Below are 19,312 nucleotides of genomic sequence, written 5' to 3'. Positions count from 1 at the left end.
TAATCTCTACAATCATGAAAATGATTTTGGGATAAAGGCTGAGTGACATTTTTTGAAACCGCACAAGGTAAAAGTCCATGCGACATTTTGGGGGCGGTTACTAAACGGTTAGCAGCTCGAGCAAGCTTGCAACGTCCATATGAACATCACATATTGACAACAATAGATTTATTTAACTATGCAAGAAATAATATCTATGGGGTAAATTACATATTTGTGAGCAATAATGAATATATGAACATAGAAAGTCATATTGAAAGCAGGTTTTTGAGAGCAAAGAGAATTTCTGGAACACAAAGTTCCAAGCTTTTATTCCTCTAGACGAAAACAAAAGTCATAATTTATTCAAATTCTTTAGATTATTTAATTTATGATATATTTTAAATATAATTATGAAATATTATATTATATGTAATTATGCATTTCAGACAAATAAAGTTATAAATATGTTTATAATTATTTTGTCAAGTAATTTCGAGTTACAATATAACTTGAGTGTTAAATAAATCACATTATCCCAGCCATTTCTTAAAAGTTTTCTTAAAGATAAAAAAAAGTAAGGGCCTATCATTTAGACATAATTTTTAAATATAAACATTATTTCATAATTCATTAAATGAAGATATTTATGTTAATTTGATCAATTTAAGCCATATAAAAAGTCATAACTCCTAGATCCATTTTCATCCCAATTTAGGATTTGGCACAAATATAAAGCAGTGTTATATCTATCTACAGGAAAAAAAATTTGAAAAAAATACCTTTTTTCTATGGCCATTTCCGGTTTTATACATCCGGTCATCGATATTAATAATATTTCTATTATATAATTATTTGTATGACATAAAGAACTATTATTAAGCTACATAATATAATTTAGATTATTTCTCTAACATTATTATTCGAGATATTTGAAAAAAACGAGGCACATTTTGTCAAAAATGTATAGCGTGTAAACAGTGTTGGGAGTTAAAATTTCATTTTTTTCTTAGTTATAGTATATACTACCAGTATACAAAATTTAAGAAAAATTGAAGGGGGTCGGGTTGAAACCTTGGTTGATTTGATATGGAATTCTCCATATTTTTTGGTAGCGTTCAATTGAGATAGTATTTGAATTAAATAAGCTTTTGTAATCAGTGATTAGGATCAATACTTTTTTTGAAAATTTTTAATCAGATACAATTTTTAAAACCAATAGTATTAAACATAAAAAATTTCCTTTATGTTATTTTTGTCCGGGATTCAAACTGATATAAACGAACGGAACAGAATAGTGTCATAATATTCATTTTAATGTTATATATATTTTAACCTTAGTGGCGTGTTAGAAATACCCCCCCCCCCTCTTCATGGTATTCAAGTCTAGATGAAAAGTGGTTAATGGAAATAACCTTTCTCTTTCTAGGGAAAAATTTGCTTTAACATTTTTCTTTTCAATTTTAAATTGTAAAACCTCTTTCATAATTTTCATATATTTCTATAAAAATTTATCGTCACAAATCTATTCTTTTTATGCTATCTACTAAATTATAAAATATAAAAGTTACCAACTGATTTATCAATTCTCATTTAAAGATTGCCCATTTGGAATTAAAAAAGAAATACTCTCAACTAGGGCTGGGAACCAATAGTAAAAACCCAATATTAACAAAATATTGTATTGGTATTGGTATTGGGTCTAAAATATTGGTATTGGTTTAAACAATATTTTCTATTTCTTGTATTGGTATTGCTATTGGTATTGGTTTATATTGGTAACTATTAGTTTATATTGGTATTGGTTTAAATTCAAATTACTAATTAAAAGAATAGAAATAGTGATTATAAAACCCTTAATTTCTAATTTTAAATAAACATGGGAAAAAAAATCATGATACCATAAAATCAGAGCTAAGAACCAACTCTCAAAATTTTACTGAATTCAAATTCTTTTTTTAAACTAGGAATTTATTAGGTGATGTGAATATAAAAATTTTTGATTTATTCTTGTATTTTTTGTATCAACAATAATAAACGTATTGATTTTGAACCATTTTATTTATCACAAAGAACATAACAAAATAAGTAAACTAAAAATGTAACATAACTGTCTATTTATACAAAATATAATGCAAAATAATGATATAATTTTAATATAAGAAGAGGAAATAATTTTATGTATTTAAGAAGAATCTTGCATGCGCATCTAACTTTTTAGGCACAAGCAAGCTTGTATAGTATGCTCATCTAGTGAACAACGTTGGTCTGTTATAACATACCGTCCTTCTGAAAAAGCCCTTTCAGAGCTAGATGAGGTGGCCGGAATTGCTAGATAATCTCTGGCAATTTTTGATTATTTATTTTATAAATATTGTATTCATTAGTAAGATATCCACTAAGAGTTTCCATATTATTATGCTTTAATAAATGACTTGATAGTTTAAATCTTGGGCCAATCATTGTTGAAATAATAAAGAGGTGTTTATTATAATTATAGTATTTATTAAGTTTTGTTAAGGCAGCTAAAGAAGCTATTTTAAAATAGCATTAGGATATAACTCTCCACATGCTCAAAAATACTGGAATATAAAGGAATAATTGTTGAAATTGTTGGAATATTAGCACATGAGGCCATCTCTGTAGAAAAATTAAATGGTTCCAGAAATTCTCGGTATATTTCTATATTATTCCAGGCTAAGGCACTAATATAATTTTCTTGATTGGTATTTTGTAAATGATTGGTATATGTTGTCAAATAGGGTTTGAGCAATATTGCTCTTTCAAGCATTTGGTATGTTGAATTCCAACGTGTTGGTATATCCAAAATTTAAGGAAATTTTAAGTGTGGATTATTTTCAAGATATATTTTTCGAGTTTTTTAAATTTAGATATAGAAAGTTTAAAAATTTTTAAAAAATTTCTTATTATTTTTAAAGTTGTATTCAAGGGTTCCAATGCAGCCATGACAGCCAAATGTATAATATGGCAAAAGCATTTGCACACACACATTATCAAAATTATCTTTTTGTTTTAAAATTTTTAGAAATGCTAAATTATTAATTGCATTGTCTAATGTAATGCAAAATAAATCAATTTCAAATTTTACTTTTAATACAGAATTAAAAATACTAAAAATATTAATAGAAGTGCTGATTTAAAAGGAATAAACAAAAAATACAATTAGAAATTTTTAAACATAATTATACATGTTTTTTAGGTACATTTTTACTATAAGCTCTTTTTAGAGCCATCGATATTTTTAAATTTACATTTTATATTGTATTGTATTTTTTATAATTACAAATTGTATCAAAATCTAATAAATGATTATTTAATTTAAAATCATTATCAATATAATGAATTGTTATGCCCATAAAGGGTATTTTATTTGGAGAGGACCAAATGTTTATTGTTAAGGAAAATTTAGATGTAATGTTAGAAAGTACAGATTTTAAATTAATAAAAGAACTATGATAATGTTTCATAATTTCTATTTTTAGTGTTTTTCTAGAAACTAATGTTAGTGAAGGGTTACAATATGCTATTAAATTTTTAAAAGTGATATCCTCAACTATTGAAAAGGCTAAATTATTTTGAATGAAAAAGTTTATAATTAATATTTAAATTAGCTTTATTATTTATATTATTAAGTAAAAATGATTTTATTGTCTTAATTTTTTTACTGCCAATATTTATTTCCTCACATTTCTTATATAATGTTGGGTGGATGGATTTAAGATGTGTCCATAATCCTGAGGTTCCAAAATTGGGAAGTGATATTTATTTTTTTACATTTATTACAAATTGCCTTTTTTTATTATCACAAGTAGTATAAAATTCCCAGATTTTTGCTGAATTTCGTCTTTTATTAGATATTGATAATTCTTCTTGTTCCTTATCGCTATTATTATTAGTACCAACAGCATCTATATTTATTAAATCTATTTGGTCTTCATTTATTATAATATCCTAAATTGATAGATATCATGTAAAAAATTTATTTCCATAATAAAAATAAACTATAATTATAAATAACAGAAATATTGATATCACAGTAGTATTTGGAAGAAATAACAGATGTAATCAGTTTTTGCAATGAAAGTAAAAAAAATACCACGATATAATTATCCACGATAAACCCAAATAATTATGATATTTTTAATATTGGTATTGGTTAAAATTGTATTTAAACAATATATCAAAACCAATATATTTAGGTAATTGGTATTGGTATTGGTTGTAAAAGCAATACCAATATTTAAATATATATTGGTTTATATTGGTATTGGTATTGTAAACCAATATTATATTGGTATTGGTCACCCCTACTCTCAACGTTCAGAAAATACTAACATCATTTTTTAGAAATATTTTCGTTATTTTAACGACGGGATTATTTTTTGATAATTTAAAAAAAATTATTCGAAGAATTTTTTCCGGTTTTTTATCCGGGGATTAATTTTTCCCCATATTTAATTTAAAATCCAAAAAATGGGGAATTTATTTCCGGGAAAATATTTTCCGGTGAATTATTTTCTATGGGAATTTTTTTCCAGGGGAATATTTTTCCGGGTAATTATTTTCCAAGGATTTTTTTTCCAGGGAATTATCTTCCAGGGGATATTTTTTCCGGGGAATTATTTTCGGCTTACCTAACGTATATGTAGTCTTTTAGTTTGAGAGTTCTTGCATTTATTTTTTAAAATCATTTATAAAAGTCTGGTGGGATATCAAAAAAAGTTTCTTTTTTTATTTTCTTTCTATTTTAAAAAATTTATTAAAGAGGCCATATTTTTTCTAATTTGTCTCCTCCTTTGATTAAAAATCATTTTATTAATAAAACAATTTCTGTACGGTGCAAAAAAATATGAAAAAAATCAGATAAGTCAAGGCACTAAGGTGTAAAAATTTTATGGAAACTTTAGAGGAAAATTAGTGAAAACCCCAGATCTTGCCTGAAAATAAAAAAAATTGTGAATTTCATTCACCATTATCTGTATATTTTATTTGCAGATCTTTCATTATATATATATTTTTTTGAATAATACAAAACGAGCTACAACTTTTCATTACCACGTATCTTTAACAATGATAAAATATCTTGTTATTTTATGATAATTCAGTGCATCGCCTGGAGATTCTTGTGTTGCTGGTAGCTGGAATATTTTTTTTTATAATTCTGGAACATTTTGTTTTTTTTTTAAATTGTTATATTTTAGAATAATTAAATTATATTAAAATTCGACCATTGCAGTTTTTTTTTCTCGTAAATTTTAGAGATAAATAAATTTATCTATTTTTTTAAAAAATTCTTTCAAAATATAAAAACTCGCATTAATTTTTAAATTAGAATATTTTTTTTTGAAAAAAATTTCAAACTGATAATACTTAATAGCCGGCTTTTAAGTATCGGCTAAATAACCAAAAAAGTAATAAGATTTTAAGCATGCCACTCATTTAATTTTCTAAATAACGATTGGACATATCAGTTTAAATTATATTTATATGAGCAAATTTTCAAATATACCGTAAGCAGGGTTGGCAAGTCGGTCAATTGACCAGTCAAATTCAGTCAATTGACCGAATTGACCGGAGGAGTATTTGACCTGTCAAATACGGTCAAATACTCTAAAAAATTTAAAGGAAAAATAGGTTTAAAAAAGGGAAAAACGATGTAAATACATGTGACTACAATGTTTGCTTATTTTTTGTGTCCACAATATCAAGAGGAGAACTCACAAGTATGTGATATATTCAAGAATTAGCTATTTTACAAGGTAGTGATGACCAAATTAAGTGATATAATTAATTTCAGAAGCAAAAACAGTATATTTAATATAGCAAATTATGTGGACATTAGTAATTTCCAGAAACAATCAATTCCGACCTCCAGTTAATAGATTAAACTTTGTCCACCCTAAGTGACTAACAATTCCTAGTTCTACTTCATCTTTAGAAAGAAATAGGTCGATTTGGGTTAATATTCTTATGAAAATAGAAATCGATTGAAAATCTAAGACATCAGGAAAATTGATTAAAAAATATTAAAGAAAATATTAATATTGAATATGAATCAGAACAAAACTCTGCTAGCTACACGTTAGCTATTGAATGACAATGAATTCAAAAAATTATTATTATAGATTCATTTTACTATTATATTTAAAATAAATTTAATATTAACTTAAAAAAACATATATTTGAATTTGACCACATTCGGTCAAATGCACAACCCTGCCGTAAAGTAATAGCCAATCTTTCTTGATTGCATATTGTTATCTTGTAGATAGATATGTGTTACATAAATGATGCAATCATATAGAATATAATTAAAGATTGAAATATTCATCCTCATATACTTATAGAATTGTGTCATCATTAATTTCCCTAAATGAATTTTGAAGCCAATCTTTATCATGGCGATTTTAATATATTTTATTTAGATCTTTCTTGTGAATCAGCTTAGGTGGTAACAGTTCCGTGAAAATTATTCCTCTATTTTAACTTAATATAAAAACGTCTCTGAGAGAGAATTAAGAGTATTCGTTATTACAGTCAAAAATAAAATAATTACATATAAAGCAGACGATATAATTACAAATAAAATTTTAATTTGTATATTTTATAAATATAATGAATGAAATATATTTAATAAGTAACTTGAAGAGTAACTAGTTAATTCGGTCGTTATATTTGAAAAAATGCCACTCATAGTGTCTGCATTCTTTTTCAAATTCAAAAGTAACTAATTATAGTGAATTTTTTTAAAAATATATCTCCAATGAATCTAACTAGTATACATCACTAATTAAATTTTAAAAAATTATAGTTCCCGTATTGTTATAAATACGTGAAAAAATTTTACCGTGCAAGATATGAATCCTAAACCTCGGATTGCTAGACAGACATTAACAATACTGGACTAGGTGAGCTCTTAGGATAAAGTGGTTTTAATTTGTATATATTATAAGTTAATCAACTGAGATTGGTTGCTAAATTACTTATTTTATTATTATTATATCAAGATATGGTAATGTATACATTTTTATATTAAAATAAACAAAATTAGGTTTATTTGTGCATAGAAATTAAATTTATTACAAAAATATATATTATATATTGTATATATTTCAAATTGGTAATCAGAATAACATCTTTATTCTATAATTATGTTATTTGCTATTCCATTTTCTCTCTATTTAGATCTAAAATAAAAATTTTGAACAATTAAGACACATACAAAAAAAAATTGACTTTTATGGCTTTAAATATACTTTATTTCGGTTATGTTTTTATATTTATTTTAGCTTTTTCGGCTATTAAGTATTAAACCGATCTAGGACACAGCCTTACCCCTCATTCAAAGTTAGAGCGAATTATACAGAATATGCTTTTTTTTATATTCTCCGCCGCGAATTTGCGCTAACTGCGAATGCAGGGTTAGCTGCTTCGCTTCCGTAATGAGTTTTTCTAAACATACTGATTGTATTGTTAATTGATTTTTAAAAACGGTTAACTCAATATTTTAGCCAAAAAAATATTACGCAAGCTTGGAGGGATTATTCCTAGATGGCAGAAAGGTTTGGACATGTATTCGCTAAATCCCGAGGGTTACATATTTCGGCGAAAATTTGGATCTTAAATTGTACCGTAGATTTTAAGGAAAAACGCGATTTAATGGAAGAAATTATAACCTAATTTTTTTTGTTTAATATTTTTTAGTTATCGATTTTTAAAAATATAATACCCAATTTTAAAATTAAAAATTAAAAATGTTACTAATTCATACGAATGCAGTATTTTTTCTAAAAAATATAAATTATTGGAATTTACAAAGTCTTTTTTAGCAAAAACAAATTTCTCAGAATTTAAAAGGTAAATAAACATTGCCGATAGTAAAAGAAATTTTTAGTCTCAAATCGGGCCCGGCCCATATTTAAAATTAAAAAAATATATTCTTAAGCCCATATTAAGTTTTAAAAAATTTTCTCAAGTCCATATTCAAAAATTTAATGTAAATAAATATTATTCGAATGTATTTAGGCAATCATTTTGTTTACAACCTGAAATTTGTTATTATTAGAAGAAAAAAAATTGCAATATTTTGAAATTAGCAATTAAATATAATAAATTTTAATTTTGAAAAAATTTTCAAAAACCCAAGCCCGGCCCAGGCTTAAATATAATAGGGTGCCGATCCACAAATACAGATTCGATCCTATATTCATAGAGAACCAATCCGATATTCATATTAATACTTATTTGTGAACGAATAATTTTCTGTGCAAATAATTTTTTAACTAACTTAAACTTTGGACAACGTATAAAAATACACTGAAATTTTTCGTTTCTCATGGACATGGCGATATTATCTGCATTTTTATCGCGAAGTATAAATTTTTCCCTTAAAAGTTAATTATCTTATTTAAAGATACCGCTAATTTTTGTCTGACTGTGGACTGGTTTAATATTTTTTAAAACCTTTTCTTGCTCAAAAAAATATCATTTTACAACCTTTTCCTTTTATTAATAATTCGATTTTTTTTAAAATAATTACAATTACGAATAAATACATAACAATTTTTGGTCCCTTTTATATTTGTTTTGTTATTATTATTTTTGAAATTAGGTGTAAAATATGTATTGGGTAATGTTGGTAAGCCGATTTGAGACGATTTTTAATAACGGCTAACTCAATTTTTCAATCAGAAAAATATTACGCAAGTCTAAAAAAAATTCCGTACTAACCATAATTGATTTCATTAAATTCAAATAGATCATCCTCTATATATTTTGATTTGAAATCTCATTTTTTAATCATTCACTCAGAATCGATTATTTCAACATGAAAGATCTCAGGATATATAAGTCTTATAATCATATGTCCTGTCAAATTTGGCAAGTTATTAACAAAAATGATTAGAATTTTTCAAATATTAACCCTAGCCCATACTCCGTACTTTTCGATTAACTGTTTTTAATTTTAAATATATTTCATTCAATTAAAAGAAATTTTTTTAAAAAATTTTTAGAAAATTACATCGCTTTACAAACCCGACTTTGAAGAGGAGGACGAGCATGAATGCGATAACAATAATTTTCAGACTAAAGAGACCACATTTAAACGCGGCGTAGAAGTCAGAAAAGAAAAAAAATATGATATTATGTTATCAATAATTGAAATTTATATATATATCTTTTGAGATCGCTTATAAAAAAATTACTGTAAAACTACCCGAAACTACATTACTTAAATTAAGAGATTTTCAATAGTTAATTATATTTTTAGTCGATATATTTTTTTTAAGCGGGCGTAACAATGCAAATTTTTTTATTTATTTCTTATTAAACCTTTATTTATCAATAAAATCGTGAGCATTCTTTTTGTTTGTTTGAATATTCTTCAATTGTAGTAAATATCACCTCATTACATTTTTTAGATAACAAATCACGAACCCAGTAATAACGCGAAATTGGTTCGGGACGTTAAACAAGCTTATCAATGCCACGAGTGCGGCGAGGTTCAAGATTTTAACGACGACGTCGAATATCTACTTGCTGGCCTCAGGCCCGGAATCAATACATTGGCTATGAGATGTTTAAGGTTTGATGTTTTCTTTTAGTTTTGTTTGCAAAAATGAAAGAGAAGGAAAAGGTATGCAATAGACCAATATGTCTACGAATTTAACATTACTTTAAAAAAAAATATTAGATGCTAATCTAATAGGAATAGTAAATTATATTATTTGTATGAATAACGAATATTAATTTATATTCGATTTGTTTTAAAAGAGTCATTTTTTAATGGGCATATTGTAAACATATATTTTTTACATTTTCACCGTGAACTAAATCTAATTTCGATATTATATTATTAAAATAGTATTTTAGGTATCGCTAACAAATGCTTATCCAATCCTTTCAGAACTCATTTGAGAGCGCAAGGCTTATTTTTATCCGTATTCTCTTCTCTCAACGATGCATTTACCGAATCGGTTCGTAATCATTTTATTCTTTTTTTGCAGAAAATGATGATGATTATTTTTTTAACAGCTTAGTAACTTTATTTCGTTTCGATTCTAGCTAATTAAATGTCATAAAGTATCAATAGATATTTTATTGCCAAACAGCGCGACCCTGTATTTATATGATATATTGAATATAACATTCGTTTATCATTAGAATCTTTTTCAATGCACCACCGCCCTGGTATTTTCCCTGACTCTCGATAAAAAAATGCATTCTGAAATTGATCCTTCCACCTTATCTTTACTCATACACTGCTGCAATAATTCTCGGGATATTTCTGCGTCACCCAACAAGGACAAAACTAATAATGCACTGTCCACCAAAAACGCCGCTAAGATCACTTTGCTGCTCGACGCTTTGTTTAAAGATCAAGTCAATAATAACAGCCATACCTCGGCGTTGCAGGGAACTAGCGAATCGGGTTTGGAAGATAACGCCAGGGAACTTAAAGCTGCCTATCTATCCGACCCTCGCGCATTCTTAGATGTAAACATCCTCTTATGCCAATCCTTACCCCTCCTGTTTTTTTAAAATCATCTTCCGTTTACCAATAAAATCCTTTGAATAATTTTTTTTATTTAAATTGATTTTCATTCTCGTGAATTTAGGTGCGAAGATTATCGTTAGAAACGCTTATTAACCTTAGTTGCTACCAAAAATGTAATTCCGATTTCAGGCAATGCATGCGCGAGCACAAAGGAATCGACATCATCATTCAAACTAGTTTAAAATTTGATTCTATAAAATGAGATCTTCTGTCGGAATTCATAAAAGAATACAAAAAAAGTTTAAAAAAACTGGACAAGATAGAAATTCTCTAAATCTTTTATTTTTATAAGATTTTCGTTTATTTCTTTATTTATATGAGACTCTCATGTCATTTTTAAGTAAATGTAAATAACTATATCACATTTATCCGAGAAAATTTGAAATTCGCGTTGTATTTAATTTTATACAAAATTATGAATATATTAGCCATGGAAAATTATGAACAACTGGTATCATTCAATACAGCCACGGTCGCCGACGAGTACTTAATCGAAAATAAGCTTAAACGGTTATCCGTTTTGATATTGGTGCTAGAAAACGTATAACCTATATTATATTGCCCTATTTTAAGGGAGTTAAATGGTATAGTTAAATTTAGTGTTAATTTTTTAAAATGTTTAATGACTAAAGGTAATAAATAAATTGTTTTATTATACAAAAAAAAAAATCTAGTTTTGATATATTAATTTAAAAAATTGAAGGGTAGGTGTGGAATTATATCTAAAAAAGTATTTAATTTCTATTTCCTGAGGATGATTTATATAATTTTTTCTGTCTTCAAAAAAATTTTTATAATAAAGCTCATATTTATGGACAAAGACAATCAAAATTATTTATTGAATTATAAGGACGAGTTCATGCGAACACTACTCTGGTAAATATAATTGTATACAATCCTATATTATAATCTGAGGGAGCTAACCTGAACCCAACTGATAATTTCATTAACCGTAATCGAACCTTTATACCTATTCGCCAAAAGGTGCGAACCAAATCTATTTAATTTTGCTGAACCTGTTTAAACCCTTTATGTTTTATCTTTATTTTAATGTAATTTAGAGCGTTTTTTTACTTTATTTTTCATTGGGGTGATTTTTAGTGATTTTATTTTTTTGTCTTCAAATTGTACAATTTTTCAAAACCGTATAGGAAATGTTAATGTTACATACCAAGTTTTAACTGCACTTCTCGAAAATGAAATAGGGTTCAATCATGCGACGCATAAATTTACATGTATATGGCCCATCTAATTCTAATCTATTTATTTTTTATCATCCTTCTTTATTTAATAAAGAATTATTTCAATTTTTGATAATTTTTTTAAAAATAGTATCATCAAACATTGCATTCAAAATTTGATAACGATTCCGCTCAACCCAAAGGTATAAAGAATATATATTTTTTTTAAAGTTTTCCGTCTAAAAATTTTAAATAATTTATAAATTATCTAATTACATATAGGTCATCGTAGAATCGGAAGAATATACCTTTAAACAACCCTTAATAGAATTTCATTACCAAGCCTCCCCTATCAAAATATCTCAAAATGACACGATTTATGATAAGACATCTCATTTGAATCTATTGCTAGGCGTATTGAGGCTTATGATTAATTTGACCCACGAGAATGGTATTTCATTTTTTTTTGACTTTTATTCGTGACTTGTTAGATAGAGTTGTAATTGAATTAAAAATATTTAAAATAGCATCTTATCGTTGTCATTTTGTCAGATTGGTAGAGTTGAATGGAGAAACTTATTTTATTTCCTTAACTTGGATCGGAAGCTAGAAAAAAAAGAAGTAACTTTTGAGTATTTAAGAAAATATGCAGTATTAACTTGAAAAATAGTTTTTCGGTTATAATGTATATTCTTAAATTCGATCGGGTTTCTGTTTCTATCCAAAACTCTGTTAATAAGTAAAACAAATAGAAAAATTTAAACTCTCCAGAACTTTCTAATTTGAATGGCCCAATATTTTTAAACAATGATATAATATATAGTTTTACCTATGTTGGAACTGTTTTCGATTTCCTGAACATATTAACGAGTTTTCTGATCCCTATAAACCTTAAAGAGAATGTTCTGATTGAGGTTCTTACAATTTATCAAGTTCCGAGAGTTCTGGTTCTATTTCAAACTCATTACAGTATCTTTGTCATGCAATTTATATTTATGCTTTTACATATTCAATATTCTATTATTTTTTATACAGAGACTGGCTGTAAAAAGATCGTATTCAATTCCTTAAACTTGCCTTCGACTGATTACAAACTTTTCGCCGATCTCGTATGTCTCGTTTTAGCGATTAAGGGCGAAAAATTGAACGATAAGATATTTGATTTGATTGTATTGGTACGTTTTTTTCTTCTTCAACTGTATATAGTTAGTATTTCATAGAGCTCTGCTCTGCTTAACCCTGCATTTACAATTAGCGCTAATCCGGGGGCGAAGTATATAAAAACTAATGTTAATTATTATATTTATATCATATCTTATATACTTCGCCGCGAAACACTAACTATAAACACAGGGTAAACCGATCTAACTAAAGTTCAAGTCAGTCTCCAACCTCGGCAGGATTTTAAAAAAAAATTATTTCCTTTTTTAACGCCTTATCCTTTTCCGCTTTCCTCTTTGATATATCAAACTTTTTCAACAATCCGATAATTCTCTTATCTAATCGGGCTGGACTTGATAAACATATGTTAAGTGCAGGGCTAGAACATTTTTATGATTCGGAAGTAAGAAGAAAGGGCTAAAAAGAAATAAAACCTAATAATTTAAAATGACATTAAATATTTTATTTAAAATACTCTCCACGAAAAAAATAATAATATTAATCCAAGGTTCTATGCTTCTTGATAAATTTGATGGAATATTGCGACGAAAATAAGAAGCTATGTCTCTGTCAAAATGAATCTTTGGCACTGCAAACCCCAGGGTTGAATTTCTTGAAGTTATTGGTTAAGGTTAACTACTATTTGCATATATTCTATTTATTTTCTTTTTTTCCCCATTCAGAATATAATAACATTTTTATTTTATTAATTGTAGTAGTGTAATAAAAAAAAATCATCGTTAGACGCCAAAATATTAATCATTACACGACCGTAAATATGACAATACAAAAATTTCTTTAAAAAAATATCAATCAAGTCTTTTTTCGAGTATACCCGCCTCGCCAACTTAGCCGAATCAGACAATGAAATTTTTACTCCCATCGAAAATCAAAACGATAATAAAAATATTGACAAAATGGGGTCCAAGAATTTCGACGAACATGAAAGTTTTACTAAATTATGTGATTTAGACGGCGAGGATAAATTAGGGGAGAGAATAGCAGTACCTCAGCTCACACCCCAAACTCTTTTGACTCAGAGTAATAATATAACATTGTCATAATAATAAAATTCCGTGGTAGAATTTAAATCGCACACTAAATTTAATAAGTCCGTTCATGGTTAGATGTTTTTTAGCAAATAAAAATGGTTATTTTTAGATTGGTTAAATATCGTCGGTACACAAAATCTCGCAATAACCTTTTTGAAAATGATCAGGAGCGACGAAAATATACTTTTGGCTCAATTTTAAATAAGAAAATTTAGCAATCATAAAATTAAACATGTTTCCATTAATTAATATATGAAACAATTTTATTTGTATGCCTCATGATCTCATAGATATTAAATTATGGACATTTTTGGAGGTGGTCCTATGAGCTCAGAGACAGAAAACATGTTTCTGATAGTTATTTTGATCAAGCTTTTAGGTGATCATAGAGGACATTTAATACATATTTGTACAATAAAAAACCTAAAAAAATACCGCTTATGAGGTTTTGCGACGATATTTAAAGATAAACTTAATTACATTGTTATTTGGTTTTTTTTGTTTTATTAACCTTTAACTAAAACTTATTTAAACCAAAAAGAGAGAAAAGACACTATTATTTAAAGCATACGAAAGAATGTAAGGAAAAAAGGAATAAATTTAAAAAACTAATAAACACAAAACATTCTATCTTTTCAGTTCTGCACAAGGCGGGCGAACACATGGAATACAGCTTAGTGGCGTCTTACATAGCTCTCTTTTTGGGGTGTCTCGTTCATAATAATGAAGTTTGGCTCTCATAGTATTCATATCGTTTATAATTTTATAAATTCATTTTGCTTCTTATTTTATGCTAATTTTTTAATTACACAACAAACATTTTAAAATAATTTTATGTTCCCGACAAGGAACCATAATATTATACATTTCAACTTCAAGTCAATCGAGTGGGGGGTGGGGCACGAAAATTCATCTTTTGGCAAATTGCAAGTTTTTGTATATTTAAGTAATATCCATTCCTCAAAAAATGAACAATTAAAATAATATCATATTCTTTTTTACTTGAATAATGACTATAATTAAAAGGGTTGAGATAGCTAAAATTAATATTTTTTAAATATAACCTGGCTCCCTTCAATAGATGTGGGGGGGGGGGGGGGTAAACCAAATGTCTTTTATTAAAATTTTAACTACGCTGACAAGTCAACATATTGAAGTTGTTAAATATTGCATAATTTAGAATTAGAAATACAATCCTTAAATTATGAATACTTTTTTCTTTATTACTTATTTTTTTAGGCAAACACTCTTCTCATAACTTCTCACTTTCCACCTTCGGAACCAAAATCTTTTGATCCGATGATTACCGTTCTCAAAAAATTTGTCAAATTTATCGAATATTCAGTAAATTTAATTAATTATATATTTTAGAATAAATTAATAAGTTTATAGGCGAGAATAATTAAAAATAAATACGGGGGAAAAAAGGATGTGCGAAGAGAGTCAATGTATTTACATTCTTTTGGCTTTTGCATGTTAGAAAAAAAATAGGAATCAATATGGATATTTTATTTAGTTATAAGTTGCCCTTTTTCAAACACTTTTAATATTATTTTTTTCTAAGGCAACGGCCATTTTAGAGCGTTCCAGCGCATAATATTAAAAAAGATCGAGGGTTGCAAAATAACTTTTCTCAAAAATATGAATATTCTGAGAGTTTGGACATAAAAATTTTATCAAGTGTTTTACTAGTCAAATTATTTCCTAATATCCATATTTTAAAGTGTATAAATTATATATAGGTTAGGTATATGTATATATTATATATAGGGATCAAGAATCTGGGTATTATGAATCCCTACGTTTTATTTGAAATCTTTTTTTAGTGCTGTAAACGTCACTTCATAAAAACAATTCGATATGTTTGAAAAATGGAACACGTTACTCTCTATTCAAAAAAAAGTAGCGCATTACTCGTTACTTGATCATTTTCTAAATAATTATATAAATTTTCTTTCTTTTTATTTATTTTATTTTTTCCCCATAGATAATAAAAAATTAAATTATACAAAAATATTATATTATTAAGATAAGTTCTTTTTGTATTTTTTAACAATAATTGATTTTCAAAATTTTGATCAGATAAGCTCAACACAACAAGTTCAGTAGGTTCAAAGGATGGTTTCTCTTTGATCGCTAAAAATAAATGGAAATTTTTTATTATATCTCTTTGAAAATTTTAAAAGTAATATTGAAAACTATCCTAAATTGTATTAAATTTATCAACAGAAATTTAATAAATAAAATAAAAATGAAGTATTTGGTGGTTGATCTGATTAAAAACTGGGCTTAAATTATTTATAAAATTCTAAAAAATATAATAAAGGAATAAATTTTAGTAGAAGAATTTAAAGTAACGTTTTGCATTACCTTTACTCAAAAAAACTCTTTATCTTTCGAAACTAGTAACGAATGGTATCGACTTTACAGCATTAATTTTTATATAATATTTTTTTAAAAAAAGGATTCCAAATAAATGAAAATCTCGGATCCCTAGGATGGGTTTCCGAACCCATTGATTCCATATCCCATATATATTATTCTATAAATTATAATGATATATTTATCATTTTAATTTTTCGCCAAACGCTCAGATTTCTTAAACTAAAACGCTCTTAAAATTTATAAGCCATGTATTTATATTATAGACTGCATGCGGAATCTCCTCAATAAAAATAGAGTCATTATCACGTATTATCGATGCCTATCATACCCAAAACACCTTGTTGAAAACAACATAATTATCATTTTATACAAAAAATCACATATTTATTATATATATTATTTTATAAATCTGTACCAAAAAAAATTAAATAATTTTGTAAATAACTTTCAAATAAGATAATACTATAATTTTCTAACTATGATGGGGAGGGAGTTAGATTATGTATATCACTAAATAATATATCATTTTTTATTTAATATATTACCTTATAAACATTTTAGTATGATATTATTTTATTTTAGTATAAATATAATTCGTTTAATTTTTTTAATAACATTCACTATATGCACTAAGCAGCGTACTCGTTTACCACTCGCAGCTTTGTAATTAGAACTGAAGAAGAAAAATTTGTCACAAAAATGTTTAAATATTATTTTAAAAAATATATTACAACGGTTCTATTCTGCGAGTTGATATACCCTAGTTCCTGATAATTTACTAAGATTTTGTACAAATATATATATATATACACGAAATTAAAAATATTTTATATTTTTTTCCCCTCCTGAATAAAATATAGTTTCATATGAATTTATTTTATATTACGGGAAAAAAACAATCTTTTTGAAAATGTATTTTTTATTGCCGATATAAATATAATATATATACCATTTTCTATTTTATACCTCCTTAAATTTTGTTCTTGAACTCAAAATTAATGATCTATAAATTTCTTTTTATTTAAAAATAAATTGAATTAATAAATCGTAGGAATCATTTTGAGACTGAATCGAACCCTCTAAGCCTTTAAAAACATAAGATGAATAAAAAAAAATTTATTCAAAGGAAAGAAGGCGAATAGCGAATAAAAGATTCATCAGAAAAAAGGAGGTATATTTTGATTACCATTGTATTTAATGAATTTATGAGATTACATGATGCTTGGAGATGAGATTTTTTTTTCGATCGACGGAAATAAAGTTTTAGAATACCTAACCCGGGGATACTCTGGCCGAATATCTGAATAATGTTAAGATCGTTTTAAAAATGCAAACCATGGGGAAACATGTAATTAAGGTAGATGACAAATATTCATTTGGTTATTCCACAAAAATAATTATTTTTTTATAAATATAATTTAAGATATATAAAAGAATCTTAAACTTTTAAAATATAAAATTAATTATAGCCAGTATAAGATTATTCTATCTCCATTTTCTTATTGTTAAAATTATATTATTCCATTTACAAAAAATAATAAAATATGATACCTTAAAACACTTTCAGGTCTAACGTAAACTGATTTAAAAGTTATTTTAACTGATTGTTTATTTTTTACTGTTCCAAAAAACAAAAGAATATATATATTTTTTTAAAATAATATATTTATTTTTATCCAGACCATTAAAATATATTTAAATTTGTAAAATAAAATTTTACTCTGTTGTTTTGTTTACATATATAATTATTATTCAATAATATTTTTTGAATTTAAAAAGAAATAATTTAAAGAAAAAATATTTCTTAAAATACTATTTGGTATTTATTCCTCCAATTTTAGAATAATAATAAAACGATTTTTTGAAAAATATATCATGGTATTTATAAAACTAAGTGATATATTTAAACTAAAAAAAAAAGGAAAGCATATCTAATATTTAAAACAGATAAGGAATTTTACTCTCCTGTAAAGTTGGAAAAAGTGGAGATAGAATAATATAATTCTAAGGGGCGACGATTTGTTTTTCACGTTGGTTATTTCTTAGAAATATGTCTATACCAATTTTTTATTTCTAGCCTAAAAACAGTATTATCACCGGGAAAGGGGGAGGGGCGCAAGGGCTCGAGCTCCCTAAAAAATTTGAAGAGTCATCAAAATTTTGAATATTTTTTATACCACTAGAAAAAATAGGTCTTAAATTTAAAAAAAAAATTAATGTTACTTAAAAGAGAGATAATTTTAGAATTTTTTGAGCTTTCTGAGGTAATGGCTAGTGACAGTGGCGTAGCTAGGAATTTTCCTTAGGGTCCATACATATAAAAGACTTGGGGAGGACCTTCGGATGGGTTTATCTTACAAATCATAACCATCGATAATATATAATAAATATATTTTTTAAATGCATCAATATGTTATTATAAATTAGTTGATTATTCTCAATGACTTTATAATAAGACTTACCAGAATAATTTCAATAGTAATATAATATCCTTCCACAAACATCAAAACCAGAAAATTATAAATATTGATGGCATATATTTGATATAAAGTCACTTTTAAGTCTTTTGAACATATAATCTAAAAATAAATTTTTGCTTTGGGAGGGGTCCAAACCCGAAAACCACCCCCGTAGCTACGCCACTGGCTAGTGACGACCCTCCTCGCAAATATAACATCTATTTATCTAAATATATATAGTTTTATTCTTATTTTATATCCATTTATCAAATTTTATCATTAAATTTTAGAACGTTTCTCTTCATTTAGTTTCCTCGCTACCATTGAATCTTGATGCATGCCCGAACCTTGGGAAACGACTTATACTTCCTATGCCCTAAACAGGGTCAAGCCCCCCCCCCCCTCCCCCATCAATGAGACATCTACTCAATTTTTTGTGCATATCTATGTAACCCCAAATAAAGAAATTTCAGAACACTTATGAGCAGTAAATTTTTTCTTTATTCTTAAATATAG

At 26.3% G+C, this 19,312-nt stretch overlaps 1 protein-coding gene across 3 annotated transcripts in view; it reads left to right on the top strand.

The window, feature by feature from the left end:
* Nucleotides 1-17,254, top strand: part of LOC135925245 (uncharacterized) — a 49,665-nt gene extending 32,411 nt beyond the window's left edge. For 2 of the 3 annotated variants that reach the window (XM_065460471.1, XM_065460470.1), the window contains exons 4-18: nucleotides 9,015-9,119; nucleotides 9,423-9,586; nucleotides 9,866-9,977; nucleotides 10,165-10,497; nucleotides 10,620-10,734; nucleotides 10,987-11,099; nucleotides 11,361-11,434; nucleotides 11,891-11,942; nucleotides 12,022-12,190; nucleotides 12,775-12,914; nucleotides 13,409-13,531; nucleotides 13,719-13,941; nucleotides 14,592-14,680; nucleotides 15,192-15,296; nucleotides 16,601-17,254. In XM_065460471.1, coding sequence (XP_065316543.1) covers nucleotides 9,015-9,119; nucleotides 9,423-9,586; nucleotides 9,866-9,977; nucleotides 10,165-10,497; nucleotides 10,620-10,734; nucleotides 10,987-11,099; nucleotides 11,361-11,434; nucleotides 11,891-11,942; nucleotides 12,022-12,190; nucleotides 12,775-12,914; nucleotides 13,409-13,531; nucleotides 13,719-13,941; nucleotides 14,592-14,680; nucleotides 15,192-15,296; nucleotides 16,601-16,693 — 2,010 coding nt within the window. In that variant the 3' untranslated portion in view covers nucleotides 16,694-17,254. The remainder of the gene's footprint in view (nucleotides 1-9,014; nucleotides 9,120-9,422; nucleotides 9,587-9,865; nucleotides 9,978-10,164; nucleotides 10,498-10,619; nucleotides 10,735-10,986; nucleotides 11,100-11,360; nucleotides 11,435-11,890; nucleotides 11,943-12,021; nucleotides 12,191-12,774; nucleotides 12,915-13,408; nucleotides 13,532-13,718; nucleotides 13,942-14,591; nucleotides 14,681-15,191; nucleotides 15,297-16,600) is intronic. The other variant, XM_065460472.1, reaches the window with a different exon arrangement.
* The last annotated feature ends 2,058 nt before the right edge of the window (nucleotides 17,255-19,312 follow it).

The sequence above is a fragment of the Gordionus sp. m RMFG-2023 genome, chromosome 2 (assembly GCF_954871325.1).
Source record: "Gordionus sp. m RMFG-2023 chromosome 2, tfGorSpeb1-WG-v2, whole genome shotgun sequence".
NCBI classification, from domain to species: Eukaryota; Metazoa; Nematomorpha; class Gordioida; order Chordodea; family Parachordodidae; genus Gordionus; species Gordionus sp. m RMFG-2023.
Note: the sequence above shows the minus strand (reverse complement) of the source record. Positions and strands in the feature narration are given on the sequence as shown.